The sequence below is a fragment of the Eretmochelys imbricata genome, chromosome 5 (assembly GCF_965152235.1).
Source record: "Eretmochelys imbricata isolate rEreImb1 chromosome 5, rEreImb1.hap1, whole genome shotgun sequence".
Classification (NCBI taxonomy): domain Eukaryota; kingdom Metazoa; phylum Chordata; order Testudines; family Cheloniidae; genus Eretmochelys; species Eretmochelys imbricata.
In genome coordinates this window covers 25,152,903-25,172,471 of record NC_135576.1, presented here as the reverse complement: position 1 = coordinate 25,172,471, position 19,569 = coordinate 25,152,903, and the positions used below count along the sequence as shown (strand labels likewise).

At 41.8% G+C, this 19,569-nt stretch overlaps 2 protein-coding genes across 2 annotated transcripts in view; both read right to left on the bottom strand.

Annotated features, from left to right (window-relative positions):
• LOC144265031 (sperm flagellar protein 2-like) overlaps positions 1-9,409 on the bottom strand; it is a 66,054-nt gene extending 56,645 nt beyond the window's left edge. Inside the window, exons 1-2 of the mRNA XM_077817160.1 lie at positions 9,226-9,409; positions 6,047-6,169 (exon numbers count right to left, since the gene is read on the bottom strand). Coding sequence (XP_077673286.1) covers positions 6,047-6,169; positions 9,226-9,409 — 307 coding nt within the window. The remainder of the gene's footprint in view (positions 1-6,046; positions 6,170-9,225) is intronic.
• A 294-nt stretch (positions 9,410-9,703) lies between these two features.
• LOC144265028 (sperm flagellar protein 2-like) overlaps positions 9,704-19,569 on the bottom strand; it is a 28,669-nt gene continuing 18,803 nt past the window's right edge. Inside the window, exons 10-15 of the mRNA XM_077817158.1 lie at positions 19,218-19,345; positions 18,970-19,108; positions 16,868-17,005; positions 11,591-11,742; positions 10,588-10,774; positions 9,704-9,766 (exon numbers count right to left, since the gene is read on the bottom strand). Of these exons, the coding sequence (XP_077673284.1) occupies positions 9,704-9,766; positions 10,588-10,774; positions 11,591-11,742; positions 16,868-17,005; positions 18,970-19,108; positions 19,218-19,345 (807 nt within the window). The remainder of the gene's footprint in view (positions 9,767-10,587; positions 10,775-11,590; positions 11,743-16,867; positions 17,006-18,969; positions 19,109-19,217; positions 19,346-19,569) is intronic.

The window sequence follows — 19,569 nt, the reverse complement described above, 5'->3', positions numbered from 1 at the left end:
AATGGGCCATCCTGATTATTACTACAAAAGGTTTTTTTTCTCCTGCTGATAATAGCCCACCTTAATTAATTGATCTCGTTACAGTTGGTATGGCAACACCCATTTTTTCACGTTCTCTGTGTATATATATATCTTCCTACTGTATTTTCTACTGCATGCATCCAATGAAGTGGGTTTAGCCCACGAAAGCTTATGCCCAAATAAATTTGTTAGTCTCTAAGGTGCCACAAGTACTCCTCGTTTTTTTTAAGTAACAGAGAGCAGCTCAAATTGAATTTGTGCTCTCCTGAACTTTGAGGGTGTTCAAATATGGAAGGGAGGTGCTAGATTCCCTTTTTGATTATTAGACAAATCTGGAAAGGAAAAGCCAATTTCTTCTTTTATTATCTCAGAAATTGAGTCACATCTTCCTGTGTGCCTGGTACTGTACCTAAAGCTGCCCAGGTCCTCTAGTAGAGCCTTCCCTCCCTCATAGGCGCCGACTTCTGCTCCCGCCGGTGGGTGCTCAACCCGCCTCTACCTCCGGCCCCGCCTCAATTCCATGAGGCCCTGCCCTGCCCTGCCCTGCTCCCATTCCAAACCCTTCCCCAAAGTCCCTGCCCCAACTCTTTCCCCAAATCCCCGGCCCAGCTCCGCCTCTTCCCTGCCTCCTCCCCTGAGCTCGCCACGTTCCCGCTCCTCCTCTGCCCCTCCTGGAGTGGTCAAATAGCTTGGCTGCCAGTGAGTGCAGAGCACCCACTAATTTTTCCCCATGGGTCCTCCAGCCCCGGAGCACCCACAGAGTTGGTGCCTATGCCCTCCCTTACTTATCATTTTAACTTCTCCTGCTGGGGTCCACATATCTCCCTTGCTAGGCTTCAGACACTGTCCATTCATTCTATCTAATTCCTTCTTTGGGGGCTGTCAGCTGAGGCCACCTGCATCCCTAATCCAGTCTGATGAAGTCCTCTGAGCGTGATATGTGGGCCAAAGCCTTCTACTCCTTGTGCATACATGTTCCCCATTCACAGTGCCACCCCCTTCTAGCAGCCAGCTCCCCATTCACAGCAAGCCCAGTGTATTGGGTCACACCAGCCCTCACAGCTTCCCCACTCCCTCCCACTCCCTTTCCTGTTGATAGTGGCCATGGGAATGCTTGGAAATGTAGTTTCTTCCCTGCTCCAGGGCGAGGTGGATCCTCGGAAGTGACTGAGGCGATGTCCTCGGGCACATCTTCAAAATCCCTGGTTCTGGCTTCCTTAGCCTCTAGAAGAACCAGGCTGGGCAGAGGAACAGGAAGATGAAGGGTGATGCCGTTTAAATCCTTTGTCTCTGTTCTTTCTGTAGGAGCTGGACCGAGGGACACCCCACTACCTCGACGGAGGAGGTGGGGGGTGGAACAGCTTTCTAGTCTGCTGAGGGCTGTGTAGGTCCAATGAATGTAGGGTGGCACGGGAGTCTTTAAGACCGTGAAGCTGTGCATTGGTCAGCTCCAAAAAGAACCCTGCCCCATCAAACAGAAGGTCCTGGAGGGTACTCTGCATCTCCTGGGATAGCCTGGAGGACTGTAACCAGGAGCTGCGCCTCATGACCACTTAGTCTCTTCCACCAACGTGGCAAACTCCTAGGCTTGGTCCTGTGGAAGGCCCTCCTTGAACTTGCTGATGGAGTCCCACATGTTGAAGTTGTACCTGCCTAGCAGGGGTCTGCCACACAGACTCAGCAATTTTTAGCAACGTGACCTGGGCCAGAGTGGAGGAGGGTATGACATTAAAGAGATCGTCGGACTCCTCTGCTAGCTCCTCAACCACCAAGTTTAGGTTGGCAGCCACCCTTTTGAGCAGGGCCTGGTGCTCCTTGAAGTTGTCGGGGGGAGACTGCTCGTCACTGCTTCATCCGGAGACAACGAAGATGACTGCACCACAGGGGGAGAGGTGGCTTCCCCTTGTTCATCTGGGGACGGTTCCTGGGGTGTTGGGTCCTGCTGTGTCATCCCTGCATCAGATTCAACACCGTGCTCTGACTGTGCCAGGGGCAGTTTGTCCAAAGCAGCCTGACAGGAACAGCATAAAAGGTACACCCCACATGTTCCAGTGCTGCCACCGAGCCTCCACACTGCTGCTGCAGGAGTCGTGCCGGTCTCATGGGCTGGTGGTGATTCACCTTTTATAGGTGAGAGGCTGAACTCTCCTTCTGACTTGGACCATTGCCCTTCCAGTGACCAGGGCGGAGCTGTAGATGCCTGCGTCTGCTGACGGACCCTTGTCGGCAACCAGTAAGGAGAGGATCCTTACCCTGGTGAGGATCAGTGCCTGTCCAAAGAGCGGTACTGGGGAGCTGCAGACCGTGCCACGACTGGGAACTATCCCAAACCAGGCAGGGAGGTGGGAATCTAGGCCTAGGAGACTGCCTGTGTGATGGTGATCTGCGCTGTAGCGATCTCTGGTGGGAGGCCCGATGGTACCGTGGGTACGGGGATTTGCGTCATGACTCAGGTGTCCAGTGCCATGTAGGTGGAGACCTCAGCATCAGGGACTTGTGTCTTCTAACCAGGGACAGAGGCTGAGGTATCGGGGTTCAAGGCCGCAGTGAAGGGGATTGACGCCTGCGGTCTGGGGACACTCTGCTGCTTTAGAGGGTAGTCCCATAACTGGCTTGTCTGTAGATGCCAGGGCCTTAGCTGGGTCCATCACCTGGCTTGGTGCCTGCGGTACCGGACATCCTACTTGCTCTTTGGTCGCCAGGCCCACTTTGGGCACACATGACCCTACTAGGGCCCAGGACCCTCTGCCGCTCCCGGGAGCCAGAGGTGGGTCCCTGGCTGGGCTAAGGGGTCCGACCACAGCAGTACCCCTTGAGTAGCTCCGGGGCGGGCACATGGCCTAACACAGGTTCTTTGCCCAAAGCCCCAAATGGTGCTGGGCAGATTCCGGTACCAGCGATGTGTTGTGCACTGATGCCTAAGTGCCGGGCATGGAGTTCGACTAAGCGGGCTCCAAAGCAGGATGAAGGGCAGCCTCCATGAGGAGGCCCTCAAGCGGATATGCCACTCCTTTTGAATTTGAGGGCGAACTTTTTTTTGCAGATCCTGCACTTGTCCTTTCTGTGGGACTCCCCCAAACACTTCAAACAGCTAGTGTGGAGGTTGCTAATGGACATTGGCCAGCTGCAAAGCCTGGGGAACAGGGCATGCCCTGCTCCGAGGCGAAGTTCCAGCCGGGACTTTAACTCCTAAACTATTACTCTAACCCTTAACTTAATGGTCTAACTAAGTACCTATCAACTAAAACCAAAGGAGACAGAACAATGGACTGTAAGAACCACTAGCGCTCTTGCAATGAAAGACAAGATGCTCCAACCAACCATCACGGGCAGTAAGAAGGAACTGAGAGGACGTAGGGTCGGCAGCACCTAATATACCAGCACATGAGCGTGGCACTCAAGGGGGCACCACAGCCGTCCCTACGGATACTGCTAAGGCAACAATCTCTGACGACTGTGCATGTGGGCACGCACAAACCTAGAATGGAATCGACATGAGCAAGAACTCGAAGAAAAAACAGTTACCTACCTTTTTGTAACTGTTGTCCTTTGAGATGTGTTGCTCATGTCCATTCCATTACCCGCCCTCCTACCCCTCTGTCGGAGTTGCTGGCAAGAAGGAACTGAGAGGGCCTAGGGTTGGGGTGCCTAATATACCAGCGCATGAGCATGGCACTCCAGGGGCACCACAGCCAACCCAACGGATACCGCTAAGGCAAAAATCTCAGATAACTGTGCACGTGGATGCGCGCACACCTAAAGTGGAATGGACATGAGCAAGCACTTGAAGAAGAAATATTTGTCTATAAAGATCTATGAGTAAAAAATTCCATCTAACTTAGAAAAAACTGGCATTTCACAATGGGAGGACTGAAAAAAGACAAAGAATTTGTTGTCATTGAGATGTTAAGAGTAAAAAATGGAGGCAACAGACAGAGAAACATAAATGTCTTGGAAAAGATAAATGTCTTAAAAATGGGTATGGAATGTTAGAAAGAAAAAGATATCGAACAGATAAATAGAGGAATGAAAAACCTGAAGAAAAAGAAAGAAGACCAAAGAGTAACACTGAACTAAGAGTATCTCAAATCTTGGAAGATCCATGTAGGCATCCAATGTTCAACTCAATTTTTTATTTTGAGACCTGAAGAAGACCTCTGTGTAGCTCAAATGCTTGTCTCTTTCACCAACAGAAGTTGGTCCAACGAAAGATATTACTTCATCTACCCTGGCTCTCAATTTTTTATTAAATTTAATTTTACCTGCTAGAAAATGTTTTTCTAAACAAAACAAAATTTTAGTTGCTGCTGACAGTGACTTCAATAGGTAAAACTGTAAAGCAGTTTCTGTTACAGACCTTATTCCCATATGCCAATAATAACTTTCCAAAACAATCATCTTTGAGGCTGAAACTTTCCTTAGGCAGGCTCTACAGAAAGATGAATGTATTTGGAAGGTCTGAACAAAATCCCTTTAAGTTCATCTTTGAGTTAAATGAGAATGAAAAATGTACACTTCCTATTTTCAGCAAAAACAGCTGACATTTGAAATTTTAAACTTGGCATTAACTCATTTTTCTCTGAGATCTGCTTGATTTGGGAGGGAAAGCTGTAAAATTAAAAAGGTAAAAGCAACTGAAAACACCTCAGAGGATTTTTAGTGCATATCTATTAAGCTTTTCAGTACAGCTTAACAAATTGCTGCCTTCTTTGTAACTTCTTTGCACGTTTTCCAGGAGCTGCTTCTCTCAGTCTGCTACTGGGACAATGGCATAACAATCTGTAAGTATCAAATCGAGTCACACAATTCTCAAAATATCCAACAACAGAAAATACTCTCAGACCAGGAACACAATTGAAAATAAGGCATATACATGCAACTGCTAAATTCAGTGAGAAATCAAAATTCACAACTCAGTAACTGCCTACAGATTTGCATGTCTCGAAATATCTACACACTTAATTGGTCATTTACATTTCCAGTTATTACACTTGCAGGTGTAGCTGTGGTATCTGCATTTGCAAGGTATGTTAATAAGCTATTATGAAAATGTGGCCCTGTATGTTTTAGTTCTCCTTTGATACATACCTTGGCTGTTTTGTTAGGCAGGTCTTTACCTCTTTAAAGTTCCCCTTCCTATTTCCAAATATCTGATTTTAAAAAAATATTGTTGTGCTGAGATTGGGTGAAACATTGTTGAAGCAGGTGAGTGTAACAGTCACCCTTCGTTCAGGATAAATGTAAGAAGCAATTAAGCTCCTTTGTAGAACAGATAGCTGAAACAATAGGAGCCACTGCCCAAAACACAGGCCACCTGCAAGGCTGATGTGGGAGTTGAGCCAGGTGGTTGGAGCGGTTCTCCTTGGAGTCTAAGCACAAATGCAGAAGGCTGATTATGGTTTGATGAAGCTCTGTGTATGTGTGCACGCAGGAGCAGAAACATGCCAGAAGCACATAAAGGAGGCAGGAAGGAAGCCCCAGAGACAGCCAGAAAAGCTCTTGTTGCATTATCTTGAGAGAAGCTGAGAGAGAGAGATTTTGGGTAGAGTGCTGGCTGAAAAGAGGCTTGGCCCTGTGAGAAAAGGAACTGTCTCCTGCTGTTTCATTCCTACCGTATTCAGGAAAACAGGACTTTATACATTCTTTGTGAATAAACAGGATTGCATCAAACAAATACCTGACTCCCTCTAACAGAAACAATCCAGAAGATCCTGAAGATTGGTTAACTGCTCAGGTCAATATTATTTAATATGTTCTCTTACAATGAATAGCTGATAGTAGAAGGATGACAGGAAAGAGAAGAGAGGCTTAAAAGTACTTTCTCTTCTATTTTGAATATATTTATTCAAAAATTATTGTCTACTACCATTTTTTTAAGTTTCCAGGATTCTTCAGACCTCTTTCCTCCCCATTCACTCAGCAAACTTTCAACAGAACTTTGCAGACAGTTTCAACTATTAAAAAAAATCTAAATTGGGAATGATGATCAACTTCCACAATGTAGCCCGCTGAACTAATTACATACCTTCATATTCAAGGGCACTAAAATATTCCTGTTTCATTTTAAGCTTTAATTCCTGTTTCTTTAGTTCCTCTGGTGTTAGAGGAATGGCAGTGGCTTCAGCCACAGGTGCTGGAGAAGGAACACCTGAAAGAAAAGAAAATATTTTCACCAAAAAGAAAATCTTATAATGTTTGGACTGCATATATGTAGACAACACAGCATAGTACAATTTATTTTATGGAAATAATTTCTTTTCAAATGAATCTGATATCATTTTTATAAGATTACAAGTTTGGTGGATAAATGTAATTGTTGACATAATATTCTTAGACTTCTGTAAGACATTATTACTGCATGACATCCCAATTTAAAAAATTAACACTATACTAAATCAGTGTAGCACCTATTAAATGGATTAAAACTGGGTAACTAATAGAGCTCAAAATATAATTGCTAAAGGGAAATGATTATCTAATGGAGTTGTTTCTACTGGGGTTCTAGATGGTCATAATGATCCCTTGTGGACTTAAAATCTATTAATCTATTGATAATTTGCAGATACACAAAGTACCTTTTGAATGCTAAGTGTCAGTCAAATTCAGAGCTGAAGTAAATGGTGATAAAAGTTCTATGTTGATAAGTAGGGCCCTACCAAATTCACAACCATGAAAAATACATCACGTGAAATCTGGTCTCCTCCCATAAAATCTGGTCTTTTGTGTGCTTTTACCCTATACTATACAGATTTCACAGAGGAGACCAGCGTTTCTCAAATGGGGGTCCTGACCCAAAAGACAGTTGCTGGGCATTTGCAAGGTAATTTTAGGGGAGTCATGGTATTGCGGCCCTTATTTCTGCACTGTCTTCAGAGCTGGGCAGCTGGAGGGCAGCGGCTGTTGGCCAAGCGCCCAGCTCTGAAGGCAGCATCCCGCCAGCAGCAGTGCAGAAGTAAGGGTGGCAATACCATACTATGCCACCCTTATTTCTCCGCTGCTGCCTTCAGAGCTGGGTGTCTGGAGAGTGGCGGCTGCTGACTGAGAGCCCAGCTCTGCAGGCAACAGCACAGAAGTAAGAGCGGCAATACCATACCATACTATCCTTACATCTGCACTGCTGCTGGCGGTGGCTCTGCCTTCAGAGTTGGGATCCCAGCCAGCCGCCACCACTCTCCAGCTGCTCAGATCTGAAGGCAGTGCCCCCGCCAGCAGCAGCACAGAAGTAAGGGTAGCAGTACTGCAACCCCCCTGCAATAATCTTGCAAACCCCCCCCCCACAACTCCTTTTTGAGTCAGGACCCCTACAATTACAACACAGTGATATTTCAGATTTAAATAGTTGAAATCATGAAATGTATGATTTTTAAAATCCTATGACCATGACATTGACCAAAATAGACCATGAATTTGGTAGGGCCCTATTGATAAGTCAGTATTAGTTACATTAGGACAGTACTGAAATACAATAAGGAGGGTGTACAATATATTAAAAGTAGGTCTCCTCTAGTTCATGTTATACTTTTTTACATCATCCTATTAGTTACTTTTACATGATGGACCTAAAGCCTGCAATGAAAACAACAACACTTTAATATTATAAAGCTATTTTATAATTTTGTTTTTTAATATTGTGTTGGCAGTTTATTTGTAGTTTAAGCACTTTTGACTGTTAAGTGTTGTCAAGTACAGATACTGATAACTTTTCTTCCCCAACAACCGACTTGCAGCTGCTGTGGTGGTGCAACAGGATGATACCAGATCAGTATATCAGGTTGAACATAACTCTAATGATCAAATCGAAAGGTGACAAAATTGAGTGCAGAAAGTTATATCACTCTTTCAGTAAGTATGCTGCTGCACTGCCTACAAGATAAAAAAAAATTGTATTGTGCATCCCTAGGATGTGAAAGCCAGAAATAAAAGTTGGTGAGCTCTTCCACTCTCAGGAGATGTACAACAGCACTTTATTTGGCATAAAATGAAAAATGTATCCATTAATATCTTATCTTGTATTGTGAGGAAAGATGGTTAAGGCACTTGACTTAGATTCAGGAGACCTGATCTCTGAAACAGATTACTTCTGTAACCTTGGACAAGTCATTTAGTGTATGTGTACACAGCAAAAAAAAACCCCTGTGGCAGCAAGTCTCAGAGCCCGGTCAAAAGACTTGTCTCGTGGTATGGGGCTGAAAATAGCAGTGTAGACATTCAGGCTTGGGCTGGAACTTGGCCTCTGAAACCCGGGTGCTGGGGGGGGAGTATCTTGGAGCTCTGGCTCCAGTCCAATCCCGCATATCTACACTACTATTTTCAGCCCTGCAGCACGAGCCCCACAAGCCTGAATCAATTGACCTGGGCTCTGAGACTCGCTGACGCAAATGTATTTTCGCTTTGTAGACATATGCTAAGTGACTTGCCCAAGGTTACACAAGTAGTCTGTGGCAGAGCACAGGTTTTTCTGCTGTGTAGATATACACATACTCTCTCTCCACTTCATTTGCCCATTTTTAAAATACTTTCTTTCCCCCACCATTTGTCTATCTTCTCTATTTAGACTGTCAAGTCACTGAGGCAGAGACTGTCTCTTATTACATGTACATATGGTACTTATTACAATAGGGCCCTGATCTTGGTTGGGTCTCTAGGTGCTAACAGAATGCAATTAAACAATACATTGTTTATACCTTGTCAGAATGATGATAGAGCAGGGACAGACCTGATTGATCTATCATATTATAAAGATTGTTACATTATACTGTGGAATAATAGCCTTGGACTATTTTTATCCTGTTCCTTATTAATAAAGTAAGAAGTATTTATATGGTTTTAGCTACATCAGGAGATTAATGTTAGAAAAGAACAAGCATTTTTAAAAAAATTGACATAATTTGATAAAATGGCTGCAATGTGTACAATTCCAAAACAATGCACAGAAAAAGATTAGCAAGTATTACTTTCTGGTATTACTTTGAACATTTATCCCTAAATATTATTATGATTTAATTCACCCAACTATCACTAAACAGTCTCTGGATTTCTTTATCATTACCATGTCAGCACACTGATATATCATGTTTTGAACTATCAAAAGAACAGAGAGAAAAGAATTAAACTTTTGTAGTTAGTCTCTTTTTTAACATACGTTCATTTAATTTGAATAGTTTTATGCTCTATTTTTAAAAGAAAAGCACATGCTTCAGTTACCTTTCTTTTTGGTGGGTGATTTTGGAGGTGGTTTCTTGGCATCTTTGGCATCCTTTCCACCACCTTTGCCTCCTGCTGCCTGAGAAGGTTTTTGACGTTCTTGTTCTTTCTTTTCTACCTGCTGGCGTTCTTTTTCTTCCTCGGCTTCTTTTGATTGTATTTCAGCAGTTACCTTAATATTCATATTAATATTTTAACTTAACTATTCTGGATCTAGAACATACAATTAATATTTTGAACGAGCTATCCTTTATTTTCTACTAGTGGTTGCTGCTGGATGTATAATATAAATTAGATATTTTGATTCTTGATTTCATATCCGATCAGTATATGTTTATTAAATAAAGAAACAGTTGTTAAACCAAAAAAGCAAGAAGGAAAAAGATGGCAGCTTTAAATATTTCACAGAAGAAATTATTTAAGTATTAAAGGGAAGCAGCGGAAGTAGACCAACTGGTAACCAAAGCAGGGCTAGGCTTCAGTGAAGGCTGAGAAGCTGAAGAACTGAGGATATGTCTTCACTAGCAACGTTGAAGCACTGCTGTTAAACATTAAAAGCTTTAACATGGCTGTGTCGTCACGGCACCAGCCCTGGGAGAGAGCTCTCCCAGCACTGTAAAAAAAAAAAAAACCTCCATGAGCGGAGTGGATCCCAGCGCTGGTGAACTGTCTACACTGCCACTTTATAGCACTGAAACTTGCAGGGCCCCAGGGGTCCCCTGGGGGTGATGTTTCACACCCCTAAGCGAGAAAGTTGCAGTGCTGTAAAGTGGCAGTGTAGACAAGGCCTCTAGAGTTAAGTTATCTTAAGGCATTCACTGTAGAGGACAACATGTCTGACCATATTGTAAAAGTGCAGAAAGGTAGGGAAAGCCATCAATCCTAGCCACTGATCCAGGAACTGCCTTTCGAAACTAGCTGTCACACAGCTAGCACACGTTGGGCACTATAAAATAAAGCTGGAGAAGACTTGTGACGTCTAATCTCTGCTTGAGGATTTATTTTTGGAAGGTTTAAGAAAAAATGTACTAAGGGGCAAATACTGATCCCTCTTCCTTATCGCACAGATCACTTCTAACACCAGGATTGTTTGGTTCCACCATATGAGGAGGCGGGAGACAGGATTTGAGTGGATATACACAAAGTAGAGCTCTGAGGAGGAATTGCTACTATGCTGATCCTGCCATTTCCCCGTTTATAGCAGGGATGTATTAGGGCTGCAGCGATTACTGGAACATCAGGAGTGGAACAGCAGCCATGGAGTTGAGATACTGGTGCATGGGTCTGGTATTTGGACTGGAAAGATTTAGATCTAACTATTTAACCAATCTGTGAATCTTTACTAAACAAAGCATTTCTTACCATATTTGATATTGCTGTTACTGCTGCTTGCCATGTATCAGTGATAAGTTTCTCATCTGCCCCAAAGTTAAATATTATACTTTCAGAGGAATTCTCCTCCTTATTGCTCTTTAGTTGAATTGCTTTGCTTTTCTGCTTGATGACATTTATTTCAGGAGAAGGGGGTCTACGAGGAACCATGGGAATCCTTGAAAACAAAATAGGAAATAACTCACTATCCCGATGGTGTAGTATATGTTTACATGGTGCAATTAAGTTACATTAAGAGAACCAGAACCCCATTTTCAAAGTCTGTGATAGCAATGGAAAAAGGAGGAACCCTTCCATGGATCACAAGTGGTAAAATTTGTGGATGACACAAAATCATGTTGATTAGTCTAGAGTAGAGAGGTTTATAAGGAACTCAAAACTGATCTAAACAAAACCAGGGGATTAGACAACAAATAATACACACTGGATGGATTGATATTAACTATTGATATACATATTGATGGGGTCTTGATGGACTGTAACCATTCAGGTATCAATATAGGTATTGTTATGCACAGCATTATGCCATTGTTATATACAAGTGATGGTATACTCTCACCTTGAATATTGTGTTTAATTCCACGCACCCAGCAAGGCTTCTTTAACTTATGTTCAGTTGACCACAACCTCAGAGGCCATGCTCGTGAAATTTTAATTTCGTCACTGATACAGAACCAAATGTTTAATACTTAACTATAATTAGTTGCAGGATTTGTTGGGGAACTGTCATAATTTGGGAGAAAGAAGGAACCTTTTATCCGTCAGTTTTTGTTGTTTTGTTACTGCACAGAGTATAGATGGGGCAGCCAAAAGTGTACAATAAATTAAATACATTACAATACTCAACATCTATCATATGGCTGTGATCACCATAGTCTATCTATTTAACAGTAACACATGGACAAACATACTTATATGCTATATTAATTACGTTACTTTTTTTTTTTTACAATGCAGTTTTTACCTTCTTGACTTGCTTTGTTCCACAGATTGCTCTACATTAGCAATATCTAATAATGGGATTCTAGTGAACTCTTGACAGGCCTCTGTTGGCATTTTGCCTTCCATTCCCCTGTAATAGTCATGTAGAAATCTCTTTGTATCTTGAAAACGGTCCACTTCAACCTTCAGAACAGGATGGAACAAAGCAGTTTCTGTTTTTTAATACCCTAAAGTAATGCCTACATCATGAGAATGCTTGATGGAGGCTAGAAAATAGGACTGGTTGATCATATGTGTTTAAGTATCTTATAATAAATACATACTACAACATGTACTGGAAAAGTACACTTTCAGAATGTGTGTTCAAAACTTTAATATAGATATTTCTAAGGTTTAATAACAATATCAGCTATGAAATCGGAAAATATATCTAATTTGAACATATAAATATACTGATATTTAATTCTGACACATATATATACAAAATTAATTAAAACAAATCTACCACGTGCTTCTAAACCGTAATTAAACAGATTTGAATAAATCTTTAATCCAAATTATTAAAAATCTTTAATAATAATATAAAGCAAAAGAAATTTGTTTAAATGGCCAAGAAAGAATTATAATTGTGCAAGCTGTTTAAAGAAAAAACAAGTGGATTTTGTAAGGTTCAAGACATCTATTTATTTCAGAGTGAAGCCAAAAAGCATTAGCACCTGTCATGCTTTGATTTATTAAACCAGTAGTGTCAGAGTCTCTAACTGTCAAAACGGCACTGCATATTCATGGGAAAATGCACAAAACCACATTCACAAAAAGAATAAAAATCTCATAGTGTAAAGCAGCCAGTTGGCCATAAGTTAAAGATAAAAATTTTTCTGTCTCGTTACGGAAAATAAAGCAAGTGGATGGAAATCTGATATAGACTAGTTAGGGATATCTGACCTCGCTAAAATGAGTATATAAAATCTATACTAATACAATAATATAGCAATCTGAAGAACATATTATAGAATCCCATAGTAAAACCTACACCAGAGGATTTCAGCAATCAGGAACTCTCTGCCTGTTTTGTTGCTATTCTTATTGCTTTCTCTGACAAAGCTGTTGAATGTAAAGATATAGATAGCACAATTTCAGAATTGCTACTTTTAGCATGAATAATTTTACCCATTATTGTCAATGAAGGTGATAGTAGGTAAAATTATTATTAATCATGTTAAGTAACGTAGTGTCTAAGGGCCAACCAAGAACGCAGCCTCCCTTGCACTTGGCTCTGTACATACCCAGAGTGGTAGATGATCCATGCCCTGAAGAAACTAAGTGTTGGGGAAGGGGTATAACCCACAAGCAAAGTGAATAATGTGATGATAGCAAATATCATGTCAATTCCATGGAGGTAGGGAAATGTTTTGGGTGGGTTTACTTAGGAGGTAACAGTTTGAGGGGAAAACTCAGAAGCAGCTCAGTGACTTCGGAGCCAAAATTGCATTAACTTTCAATGACGCTTAGTGCTTGACTACACATGAATTTAGTTCATAGCAAAGTGGGTGCACCCTGCACTAGCCTACTCTGCGCTAATTGTCCATGTGGACCTTGCTGATGCTTATTACCCATTCATTAGTGCATTTTGATCTATACTCGTTTCAAAGAAGGGTAGTTCAAAGTGCACTAACAAACTATTAGTACGGCCTTGTGCGAATACAAAAATTTGGATCCGCATCTGCGGCAATTAAATTGTATCCAACCCACAATCCACCTTTTATATGTATTTGCATCCACACCCACACCAGCACCCTCTAGAGCAGCAGTTCTCAACCAGGCCTACATGGTCCCAAGAGGGCCACGAGCTGGTTTCGGGGGGTCCACGGGCCTGTCCCAAGCCCCAAAGCATCAGTGCCCCATGCAGGGCTGAAGCCCAGAGCCCCGAGCTGAAGTCCTGTAGCATCGTCTCTAGCAACATCTACTTGCCCTGGATCGTGTAAGTGCTGAATTGTGCTCCCTATGCTAACAGAGAGGTGTCCGTTTTTATAATGATCACTGAGGGAAGATGTGCAAATGGATTTTCTATGCATATGTTGTGATGGTCCTTCCACCGTTGAGGGATTATTTCACGAAGGTAGGTACGGAAAGAAGCATATTTAGACTGTGCCTGGTGTGTGAATAGATGGTTCTGAGCCACCCCTGAAGGCAGCCCATTCGAAGTCTGGCATGTTCCGTCATGAAGGTGGTGGCTGCCATGTGCCCCAGTAGTTGAATGCAGCTCCTGTTCATGGTTTGGGGTCTGAGCTGAATTCTCTTTGCTATGTTGGAAAGAGCCAAAATCTGTGCTGAGGAAAGTTGGCTCTTTTTATCATTGCCCCCATCAAGATGTGCCCCTATGAACTCTAGGTTCTGTACCCAGGTCAAGATGGATTTTTGTATGTACAGTTGTTGGCCCAATTTGAGAAAGAGGCCTATAGCCTTGGAAGTTGCCCGAGACGTCAGTTCCAGGGGGCAGCTCAGCAACCAATCGTCCAGATAAGAGAATACTAAAACACCTTTCCTGTGCAGCTGCGTTGCTACCACCAACATGACCCTTGGGGCAGATGATAGGCTAAAGAGGAGCACTCCATATTGAAAGTTATCCTGGCCTACAATAAAATGCATTGGACTTCCTCACCACAAGATGAGAACTTGAGGCAAAGGACACTGCCTAATGTACTCTCGGGTGGGTGTTTTGCTCATGGTCGTAAACTTCTGAATCATCATGCTTATGGGGTTTCCCCAAATTAATGTCAGGTTACTTCCCTCTTTTCATTAAGTTTCTTTTCTACGCACAGCCTCAGTCATTGAGAGAGGGGAAGTATTGTCTCTTAGAGGTGCCCAGGGGTGATGTGTAATTTCCCAGGTTACTGGGTGGGGGAGCTCAAGCCAGTGCTCAGTTGTATTGTAAAAAAGAACCCCTAGATATTGAACCTGGCCCTTGTGGCTGCCGACTGCACCTGGCAGATGGGTTACATGAGTAAAAGAGAAAAACAGAGTTGAGGGAAGCTCAATAGGACAACTGCTAGAGCTCCGTCTCAGGCAAAGGCAGTTAAGAAGAAACTGGGAGTGGTTCACCCATGCAGTGCTATATTACAACGGCATGGGCATGAGACTGACTAACACCGATGAGCAGGCCAAACGGACACTGCTATGAGAAATCACAGATCAAAGCTGCAGGGGGCTCTAGTGCACCTAGAGTGGAGCATCCGTAGGGACATGACTCGAAGAAGAACTGGATAAACAAGTCATTGAAGATGGCAGATGAAGGGTTGATGTTTGACATAGTGAGAGACTAGCCCAACTAAATAGGGAAAGGCAAACTTTTTCAGGATGTTGAAGCATGGACAACATTGATTTGATGTTGTGGAGAATGGAAGCCTGTAAAAAAAGGATGTTTTTAAATGTACAGCATCATTTGTCAATACATCTATGAAAAGTGATATTTAGAGTGTATACTCTAAAATACTGTAAAAGAGCTCCAAAAATATATATAATCAATGTCAAGCATTTAAAAATTAGGAAATGACAGAATTAAGCTTATCTGTGCAACTTTAATTCAATCCGCTTCCATGTAGGCATGATGATAGTTTTTAATTACATGATCACATGATATTTTTTCCATCGATGTCCTGCTTCATTCAGTGCACAGGATGGATGGTGCTCTATTAAGATCAGTTATTCAATATTTTGTTTTATCTGCATGATTCAATGCATAGCCTTTGGTTTATTCACAGCATACTATTCAAACCCTGGTCTCAATACAGAATTATGAATTTCCTCATGGGCTTTTCTATGGCACTGATCAGGGTGCTTCCCAAACATTTATTTATCTTCAAAACACCCCTGTGAGGGGAGGGGATGGTATTATCCCATTTTACAGAGGGTGAACTGAGGCACAGAGAGATTAAAGTCAAAACTATCCACTAATTTTGGATGCCTAATTGAAGAAGCTTAGGACCTGACTTTTCAGAGTACTTAGCATTAGATAGCACTTTATATTCAAAATACAGCTCTCACTGACTTCAGCTGCAGCTGTGAGTCTCCTTGCCCACCAAATCCCAGTCCCCAACCTGAGTCCCAATTTCCTCCACCCCCAACACTCACTCACAGTGTCTCTCCTCTCCTCCAGTTCCAGACTCAACAGACTCCTTGTCCCAGTCTATTCCTTTCCCTCCCTCCATCCCTTCTTCATCCATGCTGCCTGGGCACTAAAAGGGAAGGATGTCATTGAGAGCACAGGAGAGAGAGTCTCTCCCTGCTCTCAGTTCTAGTGTCTGTCCATGCCCTTGCCTGGAGCAACTGGAAGCAGCAATTACAGGGGAAGTCCAGCTTCAACCCTGTAGCCCTGGGCTGGAACATGCTCAGTCACTCTGTAGTGATGGTGCATGAGCAGTCTGGTGAGCACTAGGAGCTGTGAGGGGCTGGAGCATGTTCATTAACAGATAAAAATCTCCAAAGGTATTATCCTTAAACTCTAGGAAGCTTTTACTGAATATGTGTGATGTGAGGTTTTTCAAAGGTTTATAACTTGGCAAAATGTGAGCAGAATTTCTCAGGAACAGCAAAAGGCACATTCCTGACACAAAGGCCAATCCCTATCAAATTTCAAGTCTATGTTCCAAAGAAAAAAGATGACCAGATTTTTTTACATGGTAAAACAATGTTTTTCCCCTTTGCTTCACTCTTAGAAATGGTTGAACTGTTTTGGCTGAAATTTTCCAAAAGACATCTGGCATCTACAATTTCATCCCAAATGGCTAAAGTTTGGCAAAGTTATAAGGAACTGAAAACAAGGTCTTATAAAAGGAAGTGTTGGGCAATCTTAAAATAGGAGGGTCTGGTAACATTGTATATAATTACAGCATTTAGATGGCCAAGTTAAGAACAGAGGCCATTATAAATAGAAAAGGATAACCAGTACCAGGATATTTCACTAAACTGATTTGATTGGTAAGCTGAATGCAAATAGCAACACTATGCAATATAGCCCAAAAATTTATTTTTACAGGACTATGATACTGGTATTTTTCTCAATCCGTTCTGCCCAGAAGGTGATACAATGCCAGGAGTGCACATGCATTCTTCTTTTTTATATTTTCTCACTCCTCACTTCAGTCAGCTTCCTTCTTTAGTAGGGTTGAATTAAAGGGATATTTGGTCTTGACCATGTAGTCTTAAGGGACCACATACATGAAGTCCCACTAAGATAAATACATTAATCCAAGAGTCTGCCTGGGCAACTGCAAGATAAGGACTATACTGATTTAGCTATTTACCATACCTGCATAAGTGAAAAGAAATGGTTCATCAAGATTCCCATATGATCTGGTAACCAGCCATCATTCATGATATCACTACGTTCTTGCTCTGCTTCTTCCCTTCTGTTTTCACAAATATCCCAGAGACGGTCCCTCAGGTCCTAAATACAAATACTATTGCAAATAATGGATGTGTAAAACCTTAGGCTATCTTTCATATATTTACGTATAATAAAAGTCAATCCAAAAGAACCTGGCCAAAAAGCAATCAACAAAATGTAGCCTTGGAGACCCACCACGGGCATGGACTGACTAAGAAGTAAGAAGACTCAACCAGTATTATTGGTACCAATGAATGCACAACTAGTACGTGCTGTTTTTTCTCCAATACTGGAGTGAGAATTGGTGGTGGTGGAGGCTGTAACCTTCACAGTTCTGGGAACCAGAATATAATTTTGTTAGGCCAAAAGCTACTTATGGCAAACAGGTCTTTGAAGCTGAGATGCACCTGCACTGGCCTTTAAACCTGAAAGAAGGTACCCATCATGCTTTGTTCGTAAAAGGCACTCAGTCCTTTCTCTAATGGCGATTTCTCATATTTCTTCTATGTAAACACATCAAAAAAGAACAACATTGAGAACAGAGGTACTGGTATACTGACCCATATTTTTGACAAAGGAAAAGAATGAAAAGAAAAAGAAACAGTGCTTATTCCAAGTCTTATGCCCACTATAACTAAACTCCAGGATAGTTCCCTAGGCTTTTAGGATTTCATTGCAATGCACTGCAGAAAAATGACACTGCATTTATAACGTCTTGTTCCAAAATGATGCCAAGCACTTCAGGCCAGATCTAATCAATCATTGCAGCAAACCAGTTGGGAAATTATTTGCAATGTAATAAACTCATCTCTGTAACAGAGTTAATACAAGTAAGATTCACCAGAATACCAACTGCTTTGAAAAGATCTGCTGAAAAGATTTTGCCATGGTATATTAAAACAACTACCACTGTCTCTTTCACAACCACAGAGTATCAACATTCTCTATGCAGCAATAAGTCTGACTCAGGGTAAATTTTTCACCACTCCTACCAGTTTATCAGTTGCAGGCTGACAATGTAAAAAAAAAAAAAGCAAAGGAAGGGGAAATATAAGTGGCTAAGTTCAGTCCACTAGTAGTAGGTATTAATTTAAATTATTTTCCTACTGATAATAATATAATCACTATGGCCAAGAGGAGGCATTACGAAAGTAACATGCAATATGAAAAATTACAATAGTTTTATTTCATTGTATGCAGATCTTCTAAGATGTACACTTGCATTCCATTTCTATTTAATGAAGCTGATTCTTTAGTAGCAACTGCCACAATTTTTTCCATCTTCTGGAATTCTGCACATAAAGTCTATTCTTCTCTCCATGTGACCTTAGGTTTTGCCACTGAGATAGAGCATCAAATATGGGATATTCCAACTCCTGTATTTCTTTTTAGCTTCTTGAAATTGTTTTTAACTGGGTTTATGCTATTATCCTGGAAAAAGTACATTTTGACATTTTGATATTAGAAATCATTCTTTCTTTTTGCCAGTCATGTAATCAATTCTTCATTTTTCAAATATTCACCTCACTAGCTGGGCCACAATTTTGATGGGGCCAGGAGTGGCAGAGACATTTTCTGGGGCTGTAGGATGGGGGAAGAGGGTGAGAGCTCACCTGGAAAAGGCTGAGGAAGTGTTCCATATGCCCTTTCTAATTTTCTTTCTCCTCCCCCCTACTCCTTTTCTTTCAGCATGCGGGGGCTGCTTTTTCCTTCCCTCCTCTTTCTTCCTCATGCTTAGTGGGTGGAAGAGGGGACATACTCAATCAGAGGCCTAGGCTCTGAGACCAGTACCACACACTGCCACAGCCATTGAGCAGCAGGGATGGTGCCAAAGCTGGCTCTGTTTGGTGACTGATGCTGTTTGGTGGTGGTGGAGAGTGAGAAGTGTTCATATAATAGTTGACTAGACAAGGTAGCATTAGTACATTAGTAGTCATATTACATCAATCCTGTGTGAATTCAAATGCCCAAAGATGCACAAAGCTCCAGAGCTAGAAAAATTGAAACATTTGCCATTTACTCACAGTAACCCTTTGGTGTAATTCTGCTTTTGTTTCCTCATCTTCCCACAGATCATCAGCAATGGAGTTATAATCAGATTGCCACTGAGATACAAACTCCTGCTTATGGTCTGGACGCTTCAGATAATCCTTAAAATGGTTTCTGTGAACAGTGAGTCAAAACAAAGGAGTTTTAGCGCTAAAACATACATAGTGTGCTAGAGGAATAATATAAAATGAGAATTCTAATGCAATTAACTACTGTTACTCACCTAGTATCTGCTAAGTAGTGAATCACAGAATACTGTTCTTCTCTTAAACATCTAAGTATAGTTTTGATGGTATTTTCATATGTATTTTCTACCATTTCCCAATAAGGTACTAAAAATTCAGGTATTTCCTGTTAATTATTAAAACACACAAATCTTTACTTTATATACTTCCTGCAGCCTGTCCAAACACACAATCAGCAAGTATAGGAAAGAGGTATCTTGGACATCAGGTTAACAATATATTTCCTTTATTTTATTTATAATTAAGGCTACGATTATGTCACGGAGGCACAGAATTCATGACTTCCATTGACCTCCGTGACATTTTCTGCCTTGGGGCTGGAGCTCCCAC